The following is an 18,589-nucleotide window of genomic DNA, read 5'->3' as shown; positions in this document are numbered from 1 at the left end:
TCAATAAGACAGTCCCAAAACAAAGTTTCTGTGAGACCTGCTGTAAGCAGGTACAGCCTGTCTCGGGAGACTTCAGAGATTTACATTGATGTAACGTCATAAATATAAGCACTAAAAAAGAAATTTAACAACTCTTAACTGTTGATATGAGAGCCTGAATATATATTTATATCAGACCCGCCCCCTATAGCTCAGTGGCTGAATTTGGGAGGCCGTGCTGCGCAGCTCTGTTATTTGATTGGATAGAGGAATCGTCATTAACGTACGTACTTCTACGTCACACGTAAGGTCAAGAGGAAAGAAGCATGGCCGCTGTGTTCCGAGCGTCTCGGTGCCTAGTTGGAAGGAGTTGCAGGCATGTCGACTATGCACTTGGTAAGGAGAAAAAACTGAGCCTGTGAATGCAGAGTGCACGTCGCTGCGCATACGTTAGAAGCTCAAGTTGTTAGTCGAAGGCCCTATGTGACATAAAAAACACTAGTTTTGCTGGAAATGTTGGAAGAGAAGTTTGAGTTCTTTTCCATTACATTGGGTTTGGTTGTTTCCTTTGCTGGTTGAGGGGCTTTTCTGTTAAAATTTTGCGCCGAATTGTTTGCCAGAGCTGCAGTATTTCAAAACGCCAGAGGTTAAAAATGGTCAGCATATGGTCTTATGTCCTACTGTACCCCGTCTGCCTGTTTTATTTAAGGCACATTATGTAATGTCAGTCACCCTGCACCTTTTGAAAGAAATGGTCGGTGGCTCTCAACCAGAAGTCAAATGAGCGGCTGCGAGGGATACAATACAATACAATCTCACATAAGTGTATATACAGTATGTAGTCATTTTATTTTTAGTTTGAAGATGAACTTAAGGATTCAAAGTTATATCTTTGGCGCATGTCATCTAACACTGAATTGATGTTGCTTGTGTTGACCTGTTATCAAGGTCTACTTAGGTAAGCACTGAAAAAGCTTGGGTATCATTAAATCAGATGACTTTGACACCGAAGGGCGACTACAATGGGTTAAAATGTAAATTAGACATAAACTGCACTCTTGGCCAGGGTAAGAAGTCACAGCTTAGCAACACTTTTCTTTATTAGCACCAGATAAAATGTTCTACCTATCCAATACAATCTAAATAGATATCTACAAAAACATGTTTGGTAAAAATTAGGCATCTTGAAAAATAATAAGCTTTTTTTTTTTTCTTAATTCCTGATTATGTGACAAGGATAGTGTGTGTTGTCATTGATCCATTTGGCCATTATGTTGTAGTCTCCACAAGGTCTATGGCCTCAAAGACACAGGTGGGGTTTATTGGTCTGGGCAATATGGGAAACCCAATGGCAAAGAACTTGCTGAAGCATGGATACCCAGTCATTGCCACAGATGTGTTCCCGGAGTCCTGCAAAGAAGTGCAAGAGCTGGGTGCTCAGGTGAGATAGTAAAATCCACACAAGTCTTTTTTTTTTTTTTTTTTTTTTTTTTTTTTTTAAATGTTTCCCTGTGTGTTTGCTTCTAGACCCGTGCTTTTGTGTGTTTTCTCAGATTGTGGATAATCCTGCTGAGGTAGCAGACAAGGCAGACCGCATTATCACCATGCTCCCCTCTAGTCCCAATGTCATAGATGTGTACACAGGACCCAATGGCATTCTCAAGTACGTTTTGGTCTCTCTTTTAATATGTGCAAGCTAACTGCATGCAGCTATCATTCACCTAACCATTATATATTTTTCTCAACAGAAAGGTCAAGAAAGGCTCCCTCCTCATTGACTCTAGCACCATCGACCCAGCTGTTTCAAAGGAGATGGCTGCTGCTGCAGAGAAGATGGGTGCAGTTTTTATGGATGCACCTGTATCAGGAGGTACATTTCACATTTGTGATCATGATTTAGGTTGTATAATTTATATTCCAATTCGCTGTCTAATCTTGAAATACATACATAGAGTTGTGAGTTTATCAGATTACCTTCAAATTATTCAAATTCAAATACAACAGTCCTGCAATAAATGCTACCATCGTGAAGGTTATAATGTTGTCTAAACTGTTTTTGAGAGGTTAAACTGTATGCTCATTTTGGTGACCCTTGTGGTGCTGGGACCTGAAATGCATTATAGGTGCTTCTAATATTTAGTAAACCATCTCTGAAATAAATAGGTGAAGGAAAACCGAGGGGTTTAATAAGCTGGCAATCTATTAAAATATGTATATATTAGTGTTTTCAAGCAAATCAAATCAAGAATTCCTCCAATTTTATAGCATTAACAATAATAATGTAGATTCAACATTATACTTGGTCATACCATGGCCTCCTATATGTATTACTGTAACTACATGTGTTGTATGTGTAAACTGCATGGAAGGGGCTTTGATTTAAATGCAGCTGTGCAACATATTAACTGTACTCACCAGCTGCTTTAATGTTATGTAAAGTTGAACCTAAAATACACACAAGCACGTACTATTTCGGGGGAGGCAAATTCAGTCTTAATGCCGCTCTTTGCTGGAGCACTTGTTAATAAAGTGCACCAACAACAGCCTCTATCTGAGGAAGAAGAGGAGGAGCTGCTTCTGCCAGTTTGTTTGAACTTGGCCTCGTCAATGTCAGGACAGCCACTTTCTTTGACTTGAAGTTGGTCCATTTTATGGTTTGGCGGCCCTAAAGATTAGTAATGATTTATATGCTTCCGTCCTGTGGTAGTGCACATGGATTAAAGTCGTCCTGCTTTCTGCCTTGAACTTCTGTGTATCTGTGTGTATGTGTGCGTGCATGTGTGTGGCAGCAGCAGTTTAACTAGTGCAAACTGAAGTGTATGTCATACTTTAATGTCATGTCTATCACCAGGCTTTTGCTCCTAAATGAAGCTTTTTGAACATCGCCAGTGGTCAGGCAGTAATCAAAAGAAGTACAGTGGCATGGTTGTGACTGTTTAACCCAGTGTGGTTAAAGCTTAAACATAAAAGCACACATGGTGGCGGGGACGTAATTGAGTCAGCATGTGTCTAATAGTTGTTTTTTCGTGTGGAAAAAAATGTAAGGACCAGACGAGATAACTGCCATCTTTCATTTTTCCTAAATAAGTAAAATTTGAAACTGGTGATGTAGAGGAAAAAAGTATTATGAAGAAACATTGCATGTAGTAATTTCTCGGGAAGGGTTAATCAATCTGGGACATCTCTGACAGGGAGCGACCACGCAGTTTTCCAGTAAACATTCCTAAATAAGAAATGGATCATCTTTGACAAAAATGTCTGCTGGTCAGGTTTTTTTTTTCTTCTTCTTTTGTTTTTGTTATTTTTTATACTCCAAAAACAATTTGTACTTCTTTAGATGGAAAACAACCGTGCTGCTGTAGTTTAAAGTTCCACTGGCTCCAGCTTCCCCTGGATAAAATCCACAAACCTGTTCTCTAACGGCTTTGTTATTGTAACCAAAGGGCATATAACAGATGTAGTAGACTTATCGTGTTTGTACCACTCACGAAAGAAATGACACCTTTTCTCGAATCTTTTGAATCATGGACTGGATATTAAGTTCAGATCTTTACATAGGTGTCCTTTCAGGGCATGTTGTAAGTGTTTTTTTAGAGTAGATTGGAACACAATTTTTAATAATTTTTAAATGATGCAAAAATCTATCATTAATCCAAAATCATAGAGAAGTTGTTTAAAAATATTTTAATACTCGCCCCTATATGCAGTTAATTACTTCAATGATTGAATCTCAAATTTCTTTTCCATCTATACTGTGTGGCACCTCTTGGACAAGTCAGTTTTTAGTGTTATCCAGTTAACACTGATATTTCTCATTTCAGTAACTGACTTCAAATTCATTAAGACTGGATTTATCTGAGTCTCATATAATGAAAGCAAATCTGAAGATGCAGTTATCCGTTCTGACACAGCTACTGGTCATATTTCTTTCTTTCTCTGTTTTTACTGTGAACGGCAGAAATCTCGGTGTCGACTTTGCTGTGTTAAATGAGTTCCATTTTACATCACGTATATCATCTTTAATTACCACTATTATCTGTGAATCTATTACTCATGCATTACCCATGCATTTGTTTTTTGTTTTTTTGGCCTAACTGTTGAAAATCCCACTTGTCTCCACCAGTTCAGTCTCTAACTTCCACTTAATAGAAAATGCTGCTGGCAGACTGCTCACAAAGACTAGGGAGAGGGAACTGTATTACACCCATTTTTGGCCTCTCTCCATTAGCTTCCTGTAAACTTCAAGATTAATTATATATTAAGTATGCTGGTTAATTTCTTGAAAACCATGTGGCTTACATCTGGTTATTGTGTTGTTACCGAGCTTTTAACCCCATGTGAACCTGAATGCATCGTCAAATATACCAATAGATCCAGAAACAGCTGTTCCTAAATCTAGGAAGAGGCTGACCAAACTTTTTCCAATTAAATCCTGAGGCTTTGGACTGACATGCTGAGTGAGAACAGGCTAAATGGCTTATTGTCCTCATCCAATTTTTTTTTGTTAAAGACAGACTTGGTTTTAGACTTAAATGACTGATTGTTTCCCATTTATTATAACCTTGCATGCAATACTGCTTTCTCATTTGTGTTAATTTTTATACGAGGCACATTGCAATTCTGTTTTGTGAATAAGATTCATAGGTCCCCTATTTACACCAAGTTAGTCCCTGTATTTCCAAACTACTGAAGGAAAAACGATCCTGTTTTTTTCTTCTCTCACTTCAAAAGCATTAAATTTCTAATAGACATGTCCATTAAGGTCTTTATTTATTCTGGATTATGTTCAGACACTTTTATAAATGTATTTTGTAGCCTAACGATTGCTTTTTTTTTTTTTTTTATATAAAGCATTTCATTATTTTTCTTAGAGTGCTGACAGGAAATAAGAGGGAGAGATTGGGCTCGATGTGCAGCAAAGATATTTAAACTTGTATTTATTTCATTATCTTTTTTTTTTTTCTTTTTTTTTATCTCAATGAAACATTTCTGGTCGTACTGTTTGTCTATGTTCCAAAGAAAGCTTTGTCCATCAGGACAATGAAGGGTAGTGAAGTAGACTGAGGACCCATACAGTGTGGCTGTTGTCAGGCAACAAAACACTTGGCTTCTTGGGGAGGTTTGACCCTTTCATGCTGTTTCTGGAGCTCTAAAAAGAAAAGACGAACTTCAGTGTAAAGTGTCTAAATTTTTTCTTATTGAAGGTTTTTCTTAGTCACTACATGAATGAAAAACTTTTTTTTTTTTTTTTTTAATATTGTGCTAAACGAGTATGATAAAGGCTGGTAGTTGCTATTCCTTCTACTTTAGAGAAGGTTGCTTTGATTAACATTATGACTTTTAGTTAAATCATGGCTTCCTTCAATCTGCTTTTATTTAAACTGATCCTATCTAAACTTTCAGAAAATACTGCGCTAGATACCAACCATCACTGCATGCCTGTACATGGGTCATTGTATGTAAGCATGATATCCCATTCCTAGGTGTGGGTGCCGCTAGTTCGGGCAAACTGACTTTTATGGTCGGAGGAGCAGAGGAGGAATTTACTGCAGCTAAAGAACTACTCAGCTGCATGGGAGCCAATGTGGTTTACTGTGGTCAAGTTGGAACTGGACAGGTATGAACAGATATTTCATATTAACTCTGAAATGTTGGGATGCATTTGTGATTCAGATGAAGTGTGTGTTTTTGTTTTTGATTGTTTTAAAGTTGAATGCAAGATAATAGTTGATCAACTGTGTATGTACTTGTTAGCCACTTTTGTATGAATAAGAATTGTAATAGTCCTAAAATATGATGCATACGTTGCAGTTATTGATTACTAATACTCTGTCATCTCTTACAGGCTGCTAAAATCTGTAACAACATGCTTTTAGCAATTGGAATGATTGGTACGTCAGAGACGATGAACTTGGGAATCAGGTGAACACTCTTTTGGACACAAACAACAGGAAACTTGTAATAATCCTGTCCGTATATGCAGCTGCAATATATTTTCTGTAACATTAAAAAAAATTTCTTCATTCACAGACTTGGTCTTGATCCTAAACTGTTGGCCAAAATCCTGAACATGAGTTCAGGCCGGTGCTGGTCTAGTGACACCTACAACCCTGTGCCTGGAGTCATGGAGGGGGTCCCCTCTGGGAATAACTATCAGGGAGGCTTCGGCACTCAGTTGATGGCGAAGGTCAGTTTTAAGTCATGTTAAACTCGACAGGACTCCATTTCCTGGGCCTGTGTCTCAGTTTGGGCATTAGTATTTCCACAAAAATGTCATCATAGGCCTTGTAATCACAAATATGAGGTAATAAAGCACATTTTCTGATTATAATAGGTATATTTCCTCTGATTATTGTAGAGAAATGATTTGTTCCTATGAGCCGCAATATGTTTGCAACGAAAACAATACAAAAATATGTTTTGCTTTATGTGGATTTCTTTTTTTTTTTTTTTTTTTCAAAAGAATTTGTGTCTTTGGTCACACAACTTAAAATGATGCTGTGAATTACTCAGCTGCAGTTTACGTCCCTCTTTAAAGGGAATCAAGCTCATATTATTACAACATAAAGAAAAATTCTCTGTGGTGTGTGGACTGGTGGTTTTGGTTTGAGAGTTTAATTTTCAGCTCCACTGGTTTTTCTTTTCTGCTCTTTCTTTTTTAGGATTTAGGCCTCGCACAGAACACAGCCACCAACACAAAGACTCCTGTCCCCCTCGGCTCCTTAGCCCATCAGATGTACCGTATGATGTGTGCACGCGGTTATGCCAATAAAGATTTCTCCTCCGTATTCCAGTTCCTGCGTGAGGAGGAGGGCCAGTAATGTCAGCCTCCACCCCGTCCACAGCCTTGCCTTGCCAGGCCTGGCCCTGCACAGGACTGACATAGCGTAGTTAGGGTGCATTTTGCACTGAGGACACTTTTTTTTTTTTTCTTTTCTTTTTTTTTTTTTTTTTTCAAAGTTGTGAAACACGAAGCAACAGAGAGCTCCAAGACAGTGTGACAGATCATGTGAGCACTTCTCTCCTATTGGAAATCATGTTTCCTGTGTGATCTAGCCTTTCTGAAATAACACACTCCTTTTTAGTTTTAGAAGCAAGTGAATTGCCAGATTTGCAGATGTGGATCCAGAGGATGAGTAAACTGTCGAGCAGTGGCAGCTTTGCAGATTGCATTACTGAAAATGCAAACAGTGTGGTGGGAATCTGTGGTGTTAAGAAGACAACTCATAATCTGTCTGTTTCAAGGCTAAACATCTGCAAACATTGTTTAGTCTCCACATATTTATCTTTTGTTTGTGATCATTTCTTTATGTTGCCTTTTTTTCTGTTCATAGGGGTTATTTCTCTTCACATTCGAAATGTTACTTTGGGATAAGAGTGTCATATCCTGGTAGGAAATAAAGACAAATTGTGATGTCTTTAACTTTGTGAAAATTTAATTTACCACCTTCCTTTATGGTCCATCCTTTCTTCTTCTGTGGAACTTCAGCTTAACTCTAACATGATATTTGCAAACTGCAGGCACCATGTTTACTCAGTGATTGGGCTGTTTTGTTGTAGCACTGTCAAATGATGATGTTGTTGTTGTTGTTGTGGGAATAATTATCACACAGATTCCATGGGAAGATCTTTGCGTGGACTCAATCATGGGACGCAAACTTGCATTTAAATGCAGCCAAACCTCAAACGAAGAAGAAGACAGATGCTGATTCTCGCGGTGAAATGGCAATTTTAATTCTGAATGCCTTGTATTGCACAATTTCCCTTCATGACTCTGAACCCCAGTAAGTTAAATAGCTCCCAAATGTTTTAGTTTGCATCCTGTGTCCCACTGGTTCAATACTCGAGATAAAATGTAGGACAAACATTTGCCTTTAGGAGCCTGGCTGCAGTGGCGCGATGCGGAGAGAAAATCACTAGACCTGAACATTGTTCCAAACGATAAGAGCGCATCAACTTTTTTTTTCAGTTAGAAATAAATTATCCAGCACATCTCATCCCGATGCTAGAAATTCTTCTTTAATGAGGAGTTATTTTTTTGTTGTTGTTGCCTACTTCATAAATATGAAAGAAAGTTGCAATCGACTGTTGCACCCTGTAGTCCGAGTCAGTGATTTTTCTTCCTTTTTTGGTGGGGGTGGGGTGGGGGGTCTTCTCTATCACCACTTAGGCCAGACCAGGAGGGCGGCATGTTTCTGATGTGCTTTGCCAAGAGCCACTGAGGGGCCAAGGTGCCATAGGTCATGCGATCACAAGACAAACCCATAAAAAGTCCATTAAGCACTGTAGGCAAAGAGTTGTGTTGTCATCTGCTTGATAGGTGCTGCAAACAGAGCAGCTCTTTGGTGTCAGGCCTCCAGCAAATTGTGTCACACAGACCCTGACATCATCCACTGCAGCGCGCGCGCGTCATTCCTCCTGATCAGCACTTTTTAATAAGCTTTGATTTCTTCTATTTGTGGTTTTAATCTTAAACACCGCGATGATACAGATGTATGCCTTGTGTATAGGCCTGTGTCATTTTGCAACAGCTGCATGTGCATCAGTCAAAAGGTGCATGTCGCCCATAGCCAACTATTTTTAAGTTTGTGCCCACAGATCGTCAGGAGAGGTGTTGTTAAGATGACATTTCCTTTCGTTTTTCTCTCCCGGATTGTTTTTAATCAATTTTGTGTTCACGCGCAACAATCCCAAGTTGTTGGGCTTTTTGATTGTTTGTTTTTTTTAATTTTGCATTTGATGCGATGACAGTCGTACAGGTCTATTGTCCAATCTAGCCTATGTGGTTTCGGTGAAGCCTTACTTTTCCAATAGTTTACAATATATTTTATTATATATTGTAAAACAGAAACAAAATCCTGCTTTTTAGGAACTTTAAAGCACGATTTAGATCCAAAGTACATTAATAGCCTATATTGTAAAAATAATACAATATATAACATAGCAATAAGATACAATAGGCCTACATGGCATAGCCTCATTGTTTTTATTAAGATCGGCTCCGTGAAGCCGTCTCCCTTAATTCAGCTGATTACAATATAGGACTATTTATTTTTTATTTCCCATGACACGTGTAGTTTTTAGACTTTACAAATTGTTGTATTTAGTGATAAATTGACGTTAGTTCGGTTTTCACTTTCAGTGAAAACGCTTTTTTCGTTTGTGATAATTAAACATTTAGAGTAACACATGATTTATATTCGGCCTCACTGCTTCAACCACTGTCATTAATAAAACTGTTTCGGTTATCATTTAATTTTTAGACAAAGTGACACAAAATAATAGCTTTATTCAAATAAATATTGCTATTTTGCACATTTGCATGTATGTGAACAAAAGCCCCACCCCACCCCCACCCCCCTGCGTATGTGTGTGTATGTTTTGACGACATATTGAACTGGAAATTAAATGAATAAATGCAATGCTTCTTTATCAACAAACTAGACAATTTAACTGCTCATGTGACAATACAGTTCAGCCGCCCACTGATGTGAGATGATTCCTGTCCAGCTAACACTCACTTCTCCCAGTTTTTAAGAAAGTGTAATTTCTTTCTGTTCAAATGCACTGTGCTATAGCAGTAGGCTAAATAAAAAGCCGATTAGTCGACCATAAGGTCGGTTATCAGGACGTTGACATTGAAACAAAAAATGACTTGAACTTATTCAGCAACGTAAAACATTGTGCTGTTTTTTCCCTGAAATGTAGACCAATACTCACTCTTGCCTACAAGCTATGAACTTGGGCCATAAAGATTTACAGCCTCAAAAGGTGGGAAAACTCTATTAAAAATAAAAAGGTGCTCAAATTTAGGTGGGTATACATTCCTCTCCTTCTGTGGTCTCTCTTCAATATAGAAATGTAAAACAAAAAACGAAAGACGCACGATCTGAAAGTTTTAAAACTATTTAGAGTGACACTAATCTTAACCTCGTCTGTCACCGGACTCCTACACCACTGAAGGTTTTAGTGTCGTGTAGGCGTAAAGCGTAAACAATGTGTACCGTAAACTGTTTTTAGCTCTGCGTACTGCGGAGGAGGAAAACACGAGCCCACCTGTGGAGGTATCCAGAGTGTAGAAACGTACAGGCATAGACTGGTTTATTCCCCTATGAGTCACTTTTTTTTTTTTACTGTTAGACAAACAAAATGATCTATTTTGAGTTTTGATTTTGACTATGCAATCCTATAGATTTTTATTTTTATTCCCAAAGCCTGACGTGAAGGAGTAAAGTAGACGAAAAACAAAACAAATGAAGGTTATTTGTCCTAAAAAAAACGAGCACATTCCGTCGATGAGATCTCCTCTCCTCCACTAAGCTGTGTTTTCGCTTCGAGCTTCCTGGCCTGAGGTGCCTATTTGGCCAGACTGCAACTTTCAACTTGACCTTGGCCTCCAGCCGCGTCCAACCGGTATGAGGAAGAGTGCAGCCAAATGTGGCATGCTTTTGAAATTTTGTGGACACCTTGTGTTTACATTGACACGTCACACTGCCAAATGTGAGGATGAGTAAATGTATTAATGGTGCTGTAATATGAATTTTGAATATCTCTAAGAGATATGTATTTATTGTATGTAAATCCGTCATTTAACAACATGATGGCACATTCTGTTAAAGCCTGAACTTTTGACTGAAAGCGCATAAAAAAAGCTACAATCTTAAGCTATAAAACCAAAATCATTTTAATCCAAATATCTTAAATCCTTTTTGCTTCACCCTTGAAGTAAAGGCGCGTATAACTTTAATGGCACGCGTAATTGCGCATCAGTTCTGCTCAAACAAATGCATATATCACTTCGTTTTTTTTTCTCACGCCATGTTATTACACAATTCGTCATATAAGCCTGCTCTGCTTGCACTATTTGATAGAGAAGATTGTCTTCACATCCCAGCTTCTCTCTCTTCAACATTCACAATATCACTTGAGATTGGAGAAAAAAAGCCTGTGGGGCGTGTTTGCATAAAAAACATGGATATGCTGATGTACTGTACATCTTCACAAACACACAGTTTGATCTGCATTATCTGATGTCTAGACGTTTATCATCTCCTTTGCATATCACGTGCTTGGCCCTGGCCAATAACCTTGCGATCTTTATGTACTCAGGCGTGTGGGTATCGTTACTCTGCCCGAGTCCCTGTCTCTGTTCAGTCGAGGGGATTTTGAAAAAGAGTTGGTCGTCTCGATGTAGGGCATGCTATGACCGCTTCATTACTCCTCCATTCGCACTGGATTGACCCGGTGATGTTTCTCTACGACAACGGCTTGGATGAAAGAAGCAAGAACATGGAAGGGTTCACTGGAGGTAATTTTGCTGCAAACCAGTGCAGGAATTTGTTAGCGCATCCAACCTCGCTGGCTCCCAGCACCACCTACACTGCGAGTGAGGTGCCAGTCTCTGGCATGGGGGAGCCTGGCAAACAATGTAGCCCCTGTTCTGCCACTCAGAGCTCACCCAATGCATCTTTGCCCTATGGATATTTTGGCAGCAGTTATTACCCATGTCGGATGTCTCACGGCAGCGTCAAGGCTTGCGCTCAGCCCTCTGGCTATGGCGATAAATACATGGACTCATCGGTGTCCGGAGAGGAGTTCTCGACCAGGGCGAAAGAATTTGCTTTTTATCAGGGTTATTCATCGGGTCCCTACCAACCCAGCTACTTGGATGTCCCTGTCGTACCTGCGCTCAGTGCTCCAGCTGAGCCAAGACATGAGCCCCTGCTGCCCATGGAGCCCTACCAGCCATGGGCCATCACCAATGGCTGGAGTGGTCAAGTTTACTGCAGCAAGGAGCAGCCCCAGTCAAATCCTCTGTGGAAATCCTCGTTACAAGGTATTTATTTTATTGTTTTATTAGCACAGAAATATGCATTGTTCATGGGAATGTGGAATTAAACTTGCAAAAAAATATGTGCATGTAATGTCTTATGAAAAAATAGATATTTTCCACTGCATAATTCACCAAAAAGAATAGAACAATTTTTAAAAAACAAAAAACGATTTAATTTTTGCAAAAAAAAAAAAAATTCTGACGCAATGGAGCAGATCAAAATGTGACACTGCATTTTTTTTCCCTCCTCCACAGACTCTATATCTGGTGGAGATAGCTCTATCCGCCGTGGGCGAAAGAAGCGTGTGCCATACACCAAGGTGCAGCTCAAAGAACTAGAGAGAGAGTACGCCACCAATAAATTCATCACCAAGGACAAAAGGAGAAGGATATCCGCGCAGACGAACCTGACAGAGAGACAAGTGACAATCTGGTTTCAGAACAGGCGCGTGAAGGAGAAGAAGATCGTTAATAAATTCAAGAGCTCCAGTTAGCTCTGGAGATACTGAAATGTGGAGGCGAGAGGTGGACATGGATGCGCTTTCATCCAAAAAACTGTGCTATAATTTATTACATTATGAACGGGTTCTTTGTCGCCAGCGCGGCTGTGTTTTGACCTGCACATTTCCTTCCTCACATTTTAATTGGAACCAGGCGATGCGGCCTGTTGACAGAAGATCGGAAATGGCTTGCAACATGTTGACCAAGGCAATTCTGCGAGGGATGTATGATCTCCTTAAAATATCCACCAAATGATAAGACTCTCCAGCGCTTTTAATTCCACTTAATCAACACAAGAAGTTCAAGCTGAAGCCTCTCGCTTCAGCTCCAGCTTTCCCTCTTCAGACAGTGGCGAAACTGTCATCTTCAGTCTGTGGTCAGGACAATGCAAAACCCGCAAAGCCAAACAAATAGGCTCATAATGAAATAACCCATAATGAATCTGGAAAATTATATTTTCCGAGTTCATTCACACTAAAGAGAAAAGAAACACATCTCTCCTCCAGCACTTTTTTTTTGGTGTTTACATAATTAAATTCTTTACATAAACTGTATTTCACCACTTGAAGATTTAGAACAAAATAATTCACACTATAGGCTACAGCTTTAGAAATTCAGTCACTTCATCTCATCTGTTCAGTTGATCTGTTAATCAGCCAGTATCTGATGAAACCTTATTAAACGTGAGGCAGTCTGAGCATTTCAACACTTTGTCTTTTCTTCCAGACACAGGGTTTCCGCTCAGAATAACTCGCCTGTCGACAGGCGGACCTATGCAACTTCTGCCTGTCAGTCAGGAAAAGTACTGAAACCGTGGGCGTATTTAAACATGTAAATACTATCTGACTGCAACTATCTATTCTCCCTTTTTTGACTGCAATAGCCGAAGTTTTTTGACAATAAATGTTTGAGAGACGCATTGTGATGTTGTCATTTTCATTCATCTGTTTTACTCCAAATTGAACACGGGTGCTTGATCGTTTATGAGTAGGCTTTACCGATCCTTCTCGCGGTAAAACAATATCATCTACAAATGGTTACAGTATATTCCCTAAACAGAGGACGGTGTAACAGGCCAACAGGCCTGCAGCACAGAGCTCAGAGCCTCAACCAGTAACAGTTTATGTCGCCATCTAGTGGTGAAGCCCTGTCAGCACAGCTTCTGTCTGTCCATCATCTGTGTGTCTCTACCTTCACAGAAGCATTGCGTGCGCGCGCGCGTGTGAGAAATAGGCTAACTGTTACTTCATACCTAATAACCTTACCTGTTATTAATAAAAATGTATCGTATCAACTTTGGCAATTAAGGAAAGAACTCAAAAACTTAACGACAGTATTTATATTATATAGTATTGTATAAATTCTATAGGAAACTAAGGCCTATATATTATATTGTACAACTATAGAAAAATTATAGGAATATTAGAGTAATCACGCATTTGATAAATATAATAAATGAAACCTTTTCCAAGTCTTGACACAACGAAAAAGCCATGATAACGACTATATAATTATTATTATTATTATTATTATTATTATAATCATTGGCCTTTTATATGAAATGTATTCATATTAAGTGATATATTTTGGTCAATGGTGTTTGAGCTAATTTTACTTTTAGTACAAAGATCAGTTTGACTGATTTGTTAAAAATGAGAGTGGGAAAAGATGGATTGAATCATTCGCTTTTCATTCATGTTTCATCAGCGCATCATTTCTTTAAATGCATTTGAAATGCCAAAGCAACGTGGGACTGATGGAGTGGGACTGCGCCAACAAACAATATTCTTGGAGCTACATTTATTTATTTATTTTTGTTTTTTGAGTGCAATTTAAAATTTCGTTTCTTAAATGCCTGTTCATAAATGGAAAAACATTATTCACAATCCATGCGCCTATTTATCTATTAATACTCACAATCAGAAATCAAAAATAGGCTACGAGGTGCTGTTTTTTAATATAAATGTACCCTCTTTATGAGCTGTCCTTCATGAAGAGGAATGTTTCCTCATTTTGCGTTCAAGAACAAATGGTGGTTGTGTCCGTTTCGGTTTGGAACAAAAACCTAAAACTGATAACAACAAAAAAATTAAAACAAAACAAACAAAAAACGTATGAATCTGGATCAATCAGGAACATTAGGTAGCCTATGAAAAGATTCATCTCATTCCGCCATGTTATCCCGCCGTCCGACCAACTCCTGGACTATTACGCACAAATCTTTTCTGTAGTTCTGATATTCGGCCTGTTACCTACAGAGAAATACTGTGTAATGGGATTATAGTGTTAACATGATCCACATGATCTCGTGACATTTACAAGATCAACTTATCAACTACAGTATCAGTGTGCAGGCCACAGGCTTCATTCACTGCTGATTTCTATGAAATATAAATATTAAATACTAGAACCAGGACATTGTTCTGACCTCTAAACTGTCCAGCTCCTCGTGCCAAGCCGTGCCCGGCAGGTTACTATAGTTCAGTTGTCCGGTTGGATTTGAAGCATTAGTTTGTGCCATAAAAAAGGAGCATTTGTTCCAGTAAACGAGGCAGCACCCTCTGGTGAGTATCACCCTCTCAGCTCAGCCTCATATGTACAAGTAGGGCGATTTAACTAACAATAGCAGACAAGTTTATCGTTGCTCAAGAGCACTTAATGAAGCCAGGCTCCTGATAGATTGGATAGATTCGCCTTTTAACATTTGTTTCTAATTCGAAGAAAGTTGAAATGGTTTCCAAAGCATTTGGGCAGATGTTATAACTGATCCACTTTGTGGCAGTGTTGTTGGTGTAAATGTTCTTCTGCCTTGTTGAGATGGGAGTCAGAAACCTTCCTCTGTGGATCCTGTGCAGATGTGCCCCCCCCCCCCCGTTGTTCTGTGTCGTTGCTCCCCCTAACAGCTGCACAAGTTAATGCATCTGACTCCAGAATGCCCCGTATGCTGCAGGCCAGAAGCGTGCCATCCTGTGAGTCTGTAACATAAGTATGATAATGATAACAAGCACAGAAACCGCTCAAACAACAGTAATAGCCAGTAAGTGAATTTAGTCTATGCGCTGATTAGAATTTAAACTTTCAAGGAGCAAACTGGAGCCAATAAAATGTACACAGTAACAAAGAAATAGGACGTCTGAAAAAAAAATTAAAGCTTAATTCAAAAAACAGTCAAATTAAAAACTGATTTCTATCTCTATATGAATTCTTCAGTGTGTAACGCATGCAGGACATTTTCTATCCCTCATGTTTCTGTTTGTTTCTGTGTGTGTGTGTGTGTGTGTGTGTGTGTGTGTGTATGTATGTGTGTGTAGGTGTTGGAGGGTTGGCGTTGTACAATGAACTTCAGACAAGAACGAAAATCTTCAAAAAATGTCCATGAGGCAAATCCCAATATCCACAAACAAACAAACAAACAAAGCGCACTCTCTGATAGACCGGGATTACACAGAAAGTTATTAAAGTTTTGAAGCTAAGTCCTGCATCGCGAGAAGCCCCCGACCACCCAGGTGCTGTCAGACTCGTCCATCTTTATTATCAGTATTGAAACATGTGAACTTCTTTTCTCATATTTCACTAGTTCACTTGAAATAATGTGAACCCTTGTGTAACAGTAGACTGGTTTCATCCCGTGTGTTACTTTAGAAACCAGCTGTGTGTAGGACCTATAGCTCTACCTAACTGTCAATTATCAGTCAAGCAAACCTGGAGTAACTTTGACCTCAGCTTGAAAATCATATGGTCTTCTAACTCATTCTATCTTCCGGGTATTTTCTTTCATGCTAAACTCTCATTAACATAAACTCCTTGCAGCCACTGAAAAAGCTTGTGAGTGACAAATCAGTTTTCGGGAGCCTTCATCTTTATTCACACCAACACTTCCACATCATTACGAATATCATAAAAGTAGAAATATTTAGCTCTTTGGTTTCCTCCTCAGCAGTTTTCTTCAGTCCCTCCATCTAAATGTAAACACAGAGTCTCCTCAACACCAAAATTCACATTTGAAACCTGCTGTCACTGTCTTACTGATTTACAACTCCGTTCATTCAAAGACGAACTAAATCTAAATGAATCCTCTTTTTGATCTGATTTTTTTTTTCTTTGCACCAGTCATGCTCACAGACACTGGAATAAATTTAAGCCTCTGACCGAAAGGCCCACACACAAAATGCTATTTTTCAAGTATTGCTCAAACGCTTCAGTTCTATAATACCTGCCATGTATTATGCACAGCGCCTTGCAGTAAACTGTGAATCTTAAGCGGCATAATTTAGCTAAATATTAGAAAACGGCCCCTTCTGAACTGAACTCAGGAACCAGGAAAAACGGGAGGCGCGCACAGATTTTCAGGCAGTTAAACTGAACCACATTCCTGCTTTAAGTGTCGACAGAAAATTCAGGGAAACCAAGAAAACTGCTTTGATTTTGAAAATCCCCGTCAGCTGCGCCCTAACAGCCACACCAGCCGCCAAGAGACTGCTCCATCTAAACGTATTTTTAGACGTTCAGCTTCTCCATTTTCTGCTACATTGAATAAATGTTATACATTTATTCTTCAGAGATCTTGTAGTGCAGTTTTATTTCCTCTTCCCAACATTATTGCAGCTGAACCTTTTCAAGGCGACTCACGAACGACCAGCCAACCTTGACTTTCATGTCGGTGTCACAGCATAGTATAAAATAAAAAAATAAAATACACAGAGAAAATCTTTCATATTCGGTTTAATTAACCGTTTTCCCTTCACAGTGTCAAACAGACATTTCTTTTGATGATTTTTTATTTGAATAAGTTCATAATTTCACACACATAGGCCAAAGGGCATCTGCGGGGAAGAAAAATGTAAATGTTAATGAAATATGTTTTTCGCTTAGCTATTTGTTTTCCTTATAACCGGCTGGAGGTCAAGGTTTACCAGCTTTTTGTTAGTTACTCGTCATTACTGAAAAGTCTCTCTTAGATGAATGGATTAATACACATTAACTGACTCGTGTTTCACCCTGTAACTTTTTTTATTTTCTTTGTATTTATTTATTTTGTGTCCAGCCTGTTTTGAAAACCCTGCTGTAGGCCGGATAGGAGGAAAGAGGTTTAATGGGACAAACTGGGCCACTTCCTGCAGCCTTGGCCTAAATGCTGCTGCTGCCTCTGAGTGGCTGAATAATTCGCCAAAGAATAAGAAACTATGATTTGTTGTCAAATTTATTATGTTAGACAATTTGAATCACCAAATGAATAACAGTCTAACACAGTAATAGCCTATAACACACAAACAACCATACACACACACACACACACACACACACACACCGCTGATTGAAGCTCAATCAGTAGAAGTCAAACAGCAGAACCACCTGGGCAGAATGAAATACTACACACTCTCCTAATGCTTCCCTGCAGATGACAAATTCACAGTCTTTGATGTATGAAAAGTGAATTTGGACTAAATTCATGAAATTGGCTGCATAACAGGATTAGTGATATGTGACACATGTGCCCACTTACTCAGCAGCGATGACAAATGAAAATGGATTGGACTGTGGGAAATAGCCCGTGTCCAACGGTTTATATTGGGCGTTGCAAAGAGAGAACAGGCAATGTAAAGACTGGTGTCCCCCCCACACACACACACACACACACACACACGCACACACACACACACACACACACACACACACACACACACACACACACACACACACACACACACACACACACACTCCTTTCGGCAAATACAATTATTATTCATAGCCTATAAACAACATCTGTATGTTTACATTAAACGTGAAACGCATGTTTTGTCGTGACTGCGTATATATCAGCTGATTACCCTGACATGAACTTCATCCAAGCTGCCTCTGCCCATCTTCTTGGTTTTAACCCTACTTTTTATTTTTGCACAAGATGAATCCTCTTGCATCATGATGACTCTTTGAAAACAATACATACCAGGTGTGATGGTTCAGTGCGAGCACACGTGGTAAATAAACATACAGATACTTTAAAATAGAGGTTTATTAACTTTTTACGAATACAGGCAGAAAAAGCCAGCGAGGACTCAGACATCATTTTGGGAGAAAAGAGCAGTTTGCTACAGAGTCGAGCTGACATGCCTTAATGGTCATGAAAGTGTTGCTCCAAAACAAATACATAGCAACCATAAGAGAAATAACCAGGCCTGCCTGTACACGCTATTGTCTTTTTGTCCTCCCTCGTGCCAAACTGGACTGATGCCTGGCAAAAGTGCAGCATGACTCGCATTGCTTCGCCACTTGTCG

At 39.2% G+C, this 18,589-nt stretch overlaps 2 protein-coding genes across 2 annotated transcripts; both read left to right on the top strand.

Annotated features, from left to right (window-relative positions):
- Positions 1 to 269: 269 nt before the first annotated feature.
- hibadhb (3-hydroxyisobutyrate dehydrogenase b) lies at positions 270 to 7,402 on the top strand. The gene is made up of 8 exons (XM_056381694.1): positions 270 to 375; positions 1,260 to 1,420; positions 1,533 to 1,642; positions 1,728 to 1,849; positions 5,463 to 5,596; positions 5,825 to 5,901; positions 6,010 to 6,166; positions 6,642 to 7,402. The coding sequence occupies exons 1-8, from the start codon at positions 306 to 308 to the stop codon at positions 6,798 to 6,800; spliced, it is 990 nt and encodes a 329-aa protein (XP_056237669.1). The 5' UTR covers positions 270 to 305; the 3' UTR covers positions 6,801 to 7,402.
- Positions 7,403 to 11,140: 3,738 nt separating this feature from the next.
- hoxa13b (homeobox A13b) lies at positions 11,141 to 13,193 on the top strand. The gene is made up of 2 exons (XM_056381307.1): positions 11,141 to 11,815; positions 12,068 to 13,193. The coding sequence occupies exons 1-2, from the start codon at positions 11,182 to 11,184 to the stop codon at positions 12,304 to 12,306; spliced, it is 873 nt and encodes a 290-aa protein (XP_056237282.1). The 5' UTR covers positions 11,141 to 11,181; the 3' UTR covers positions 12,307 to 13,193.
- Positions 13,194 to 18,589: the final 5,396 nt, after the last annotated feature.

The sequence above is a fragment of the Seriola aureovittata genome, chromosome 7 (assembly GCF_021018895.1).
Source record: "Seriola aureovittata isolate HTS-2021-v1 ecotype China chromosome 7, ASM2101889v1, whole genome shotgun sequence".
NCBI classification, from domain to species: domain Eukaryota; kingdom Metazoa; phylum Chordata; class Actinopteri; order Carangiformes; family Carangidae; genus Seriola; species Seriola aureovittata.
The sequence above is the reverse complement of the archived record's forward strand: the minus strand, read 5'-3'. Positions and strand labels throughout refer to the sequence as shown.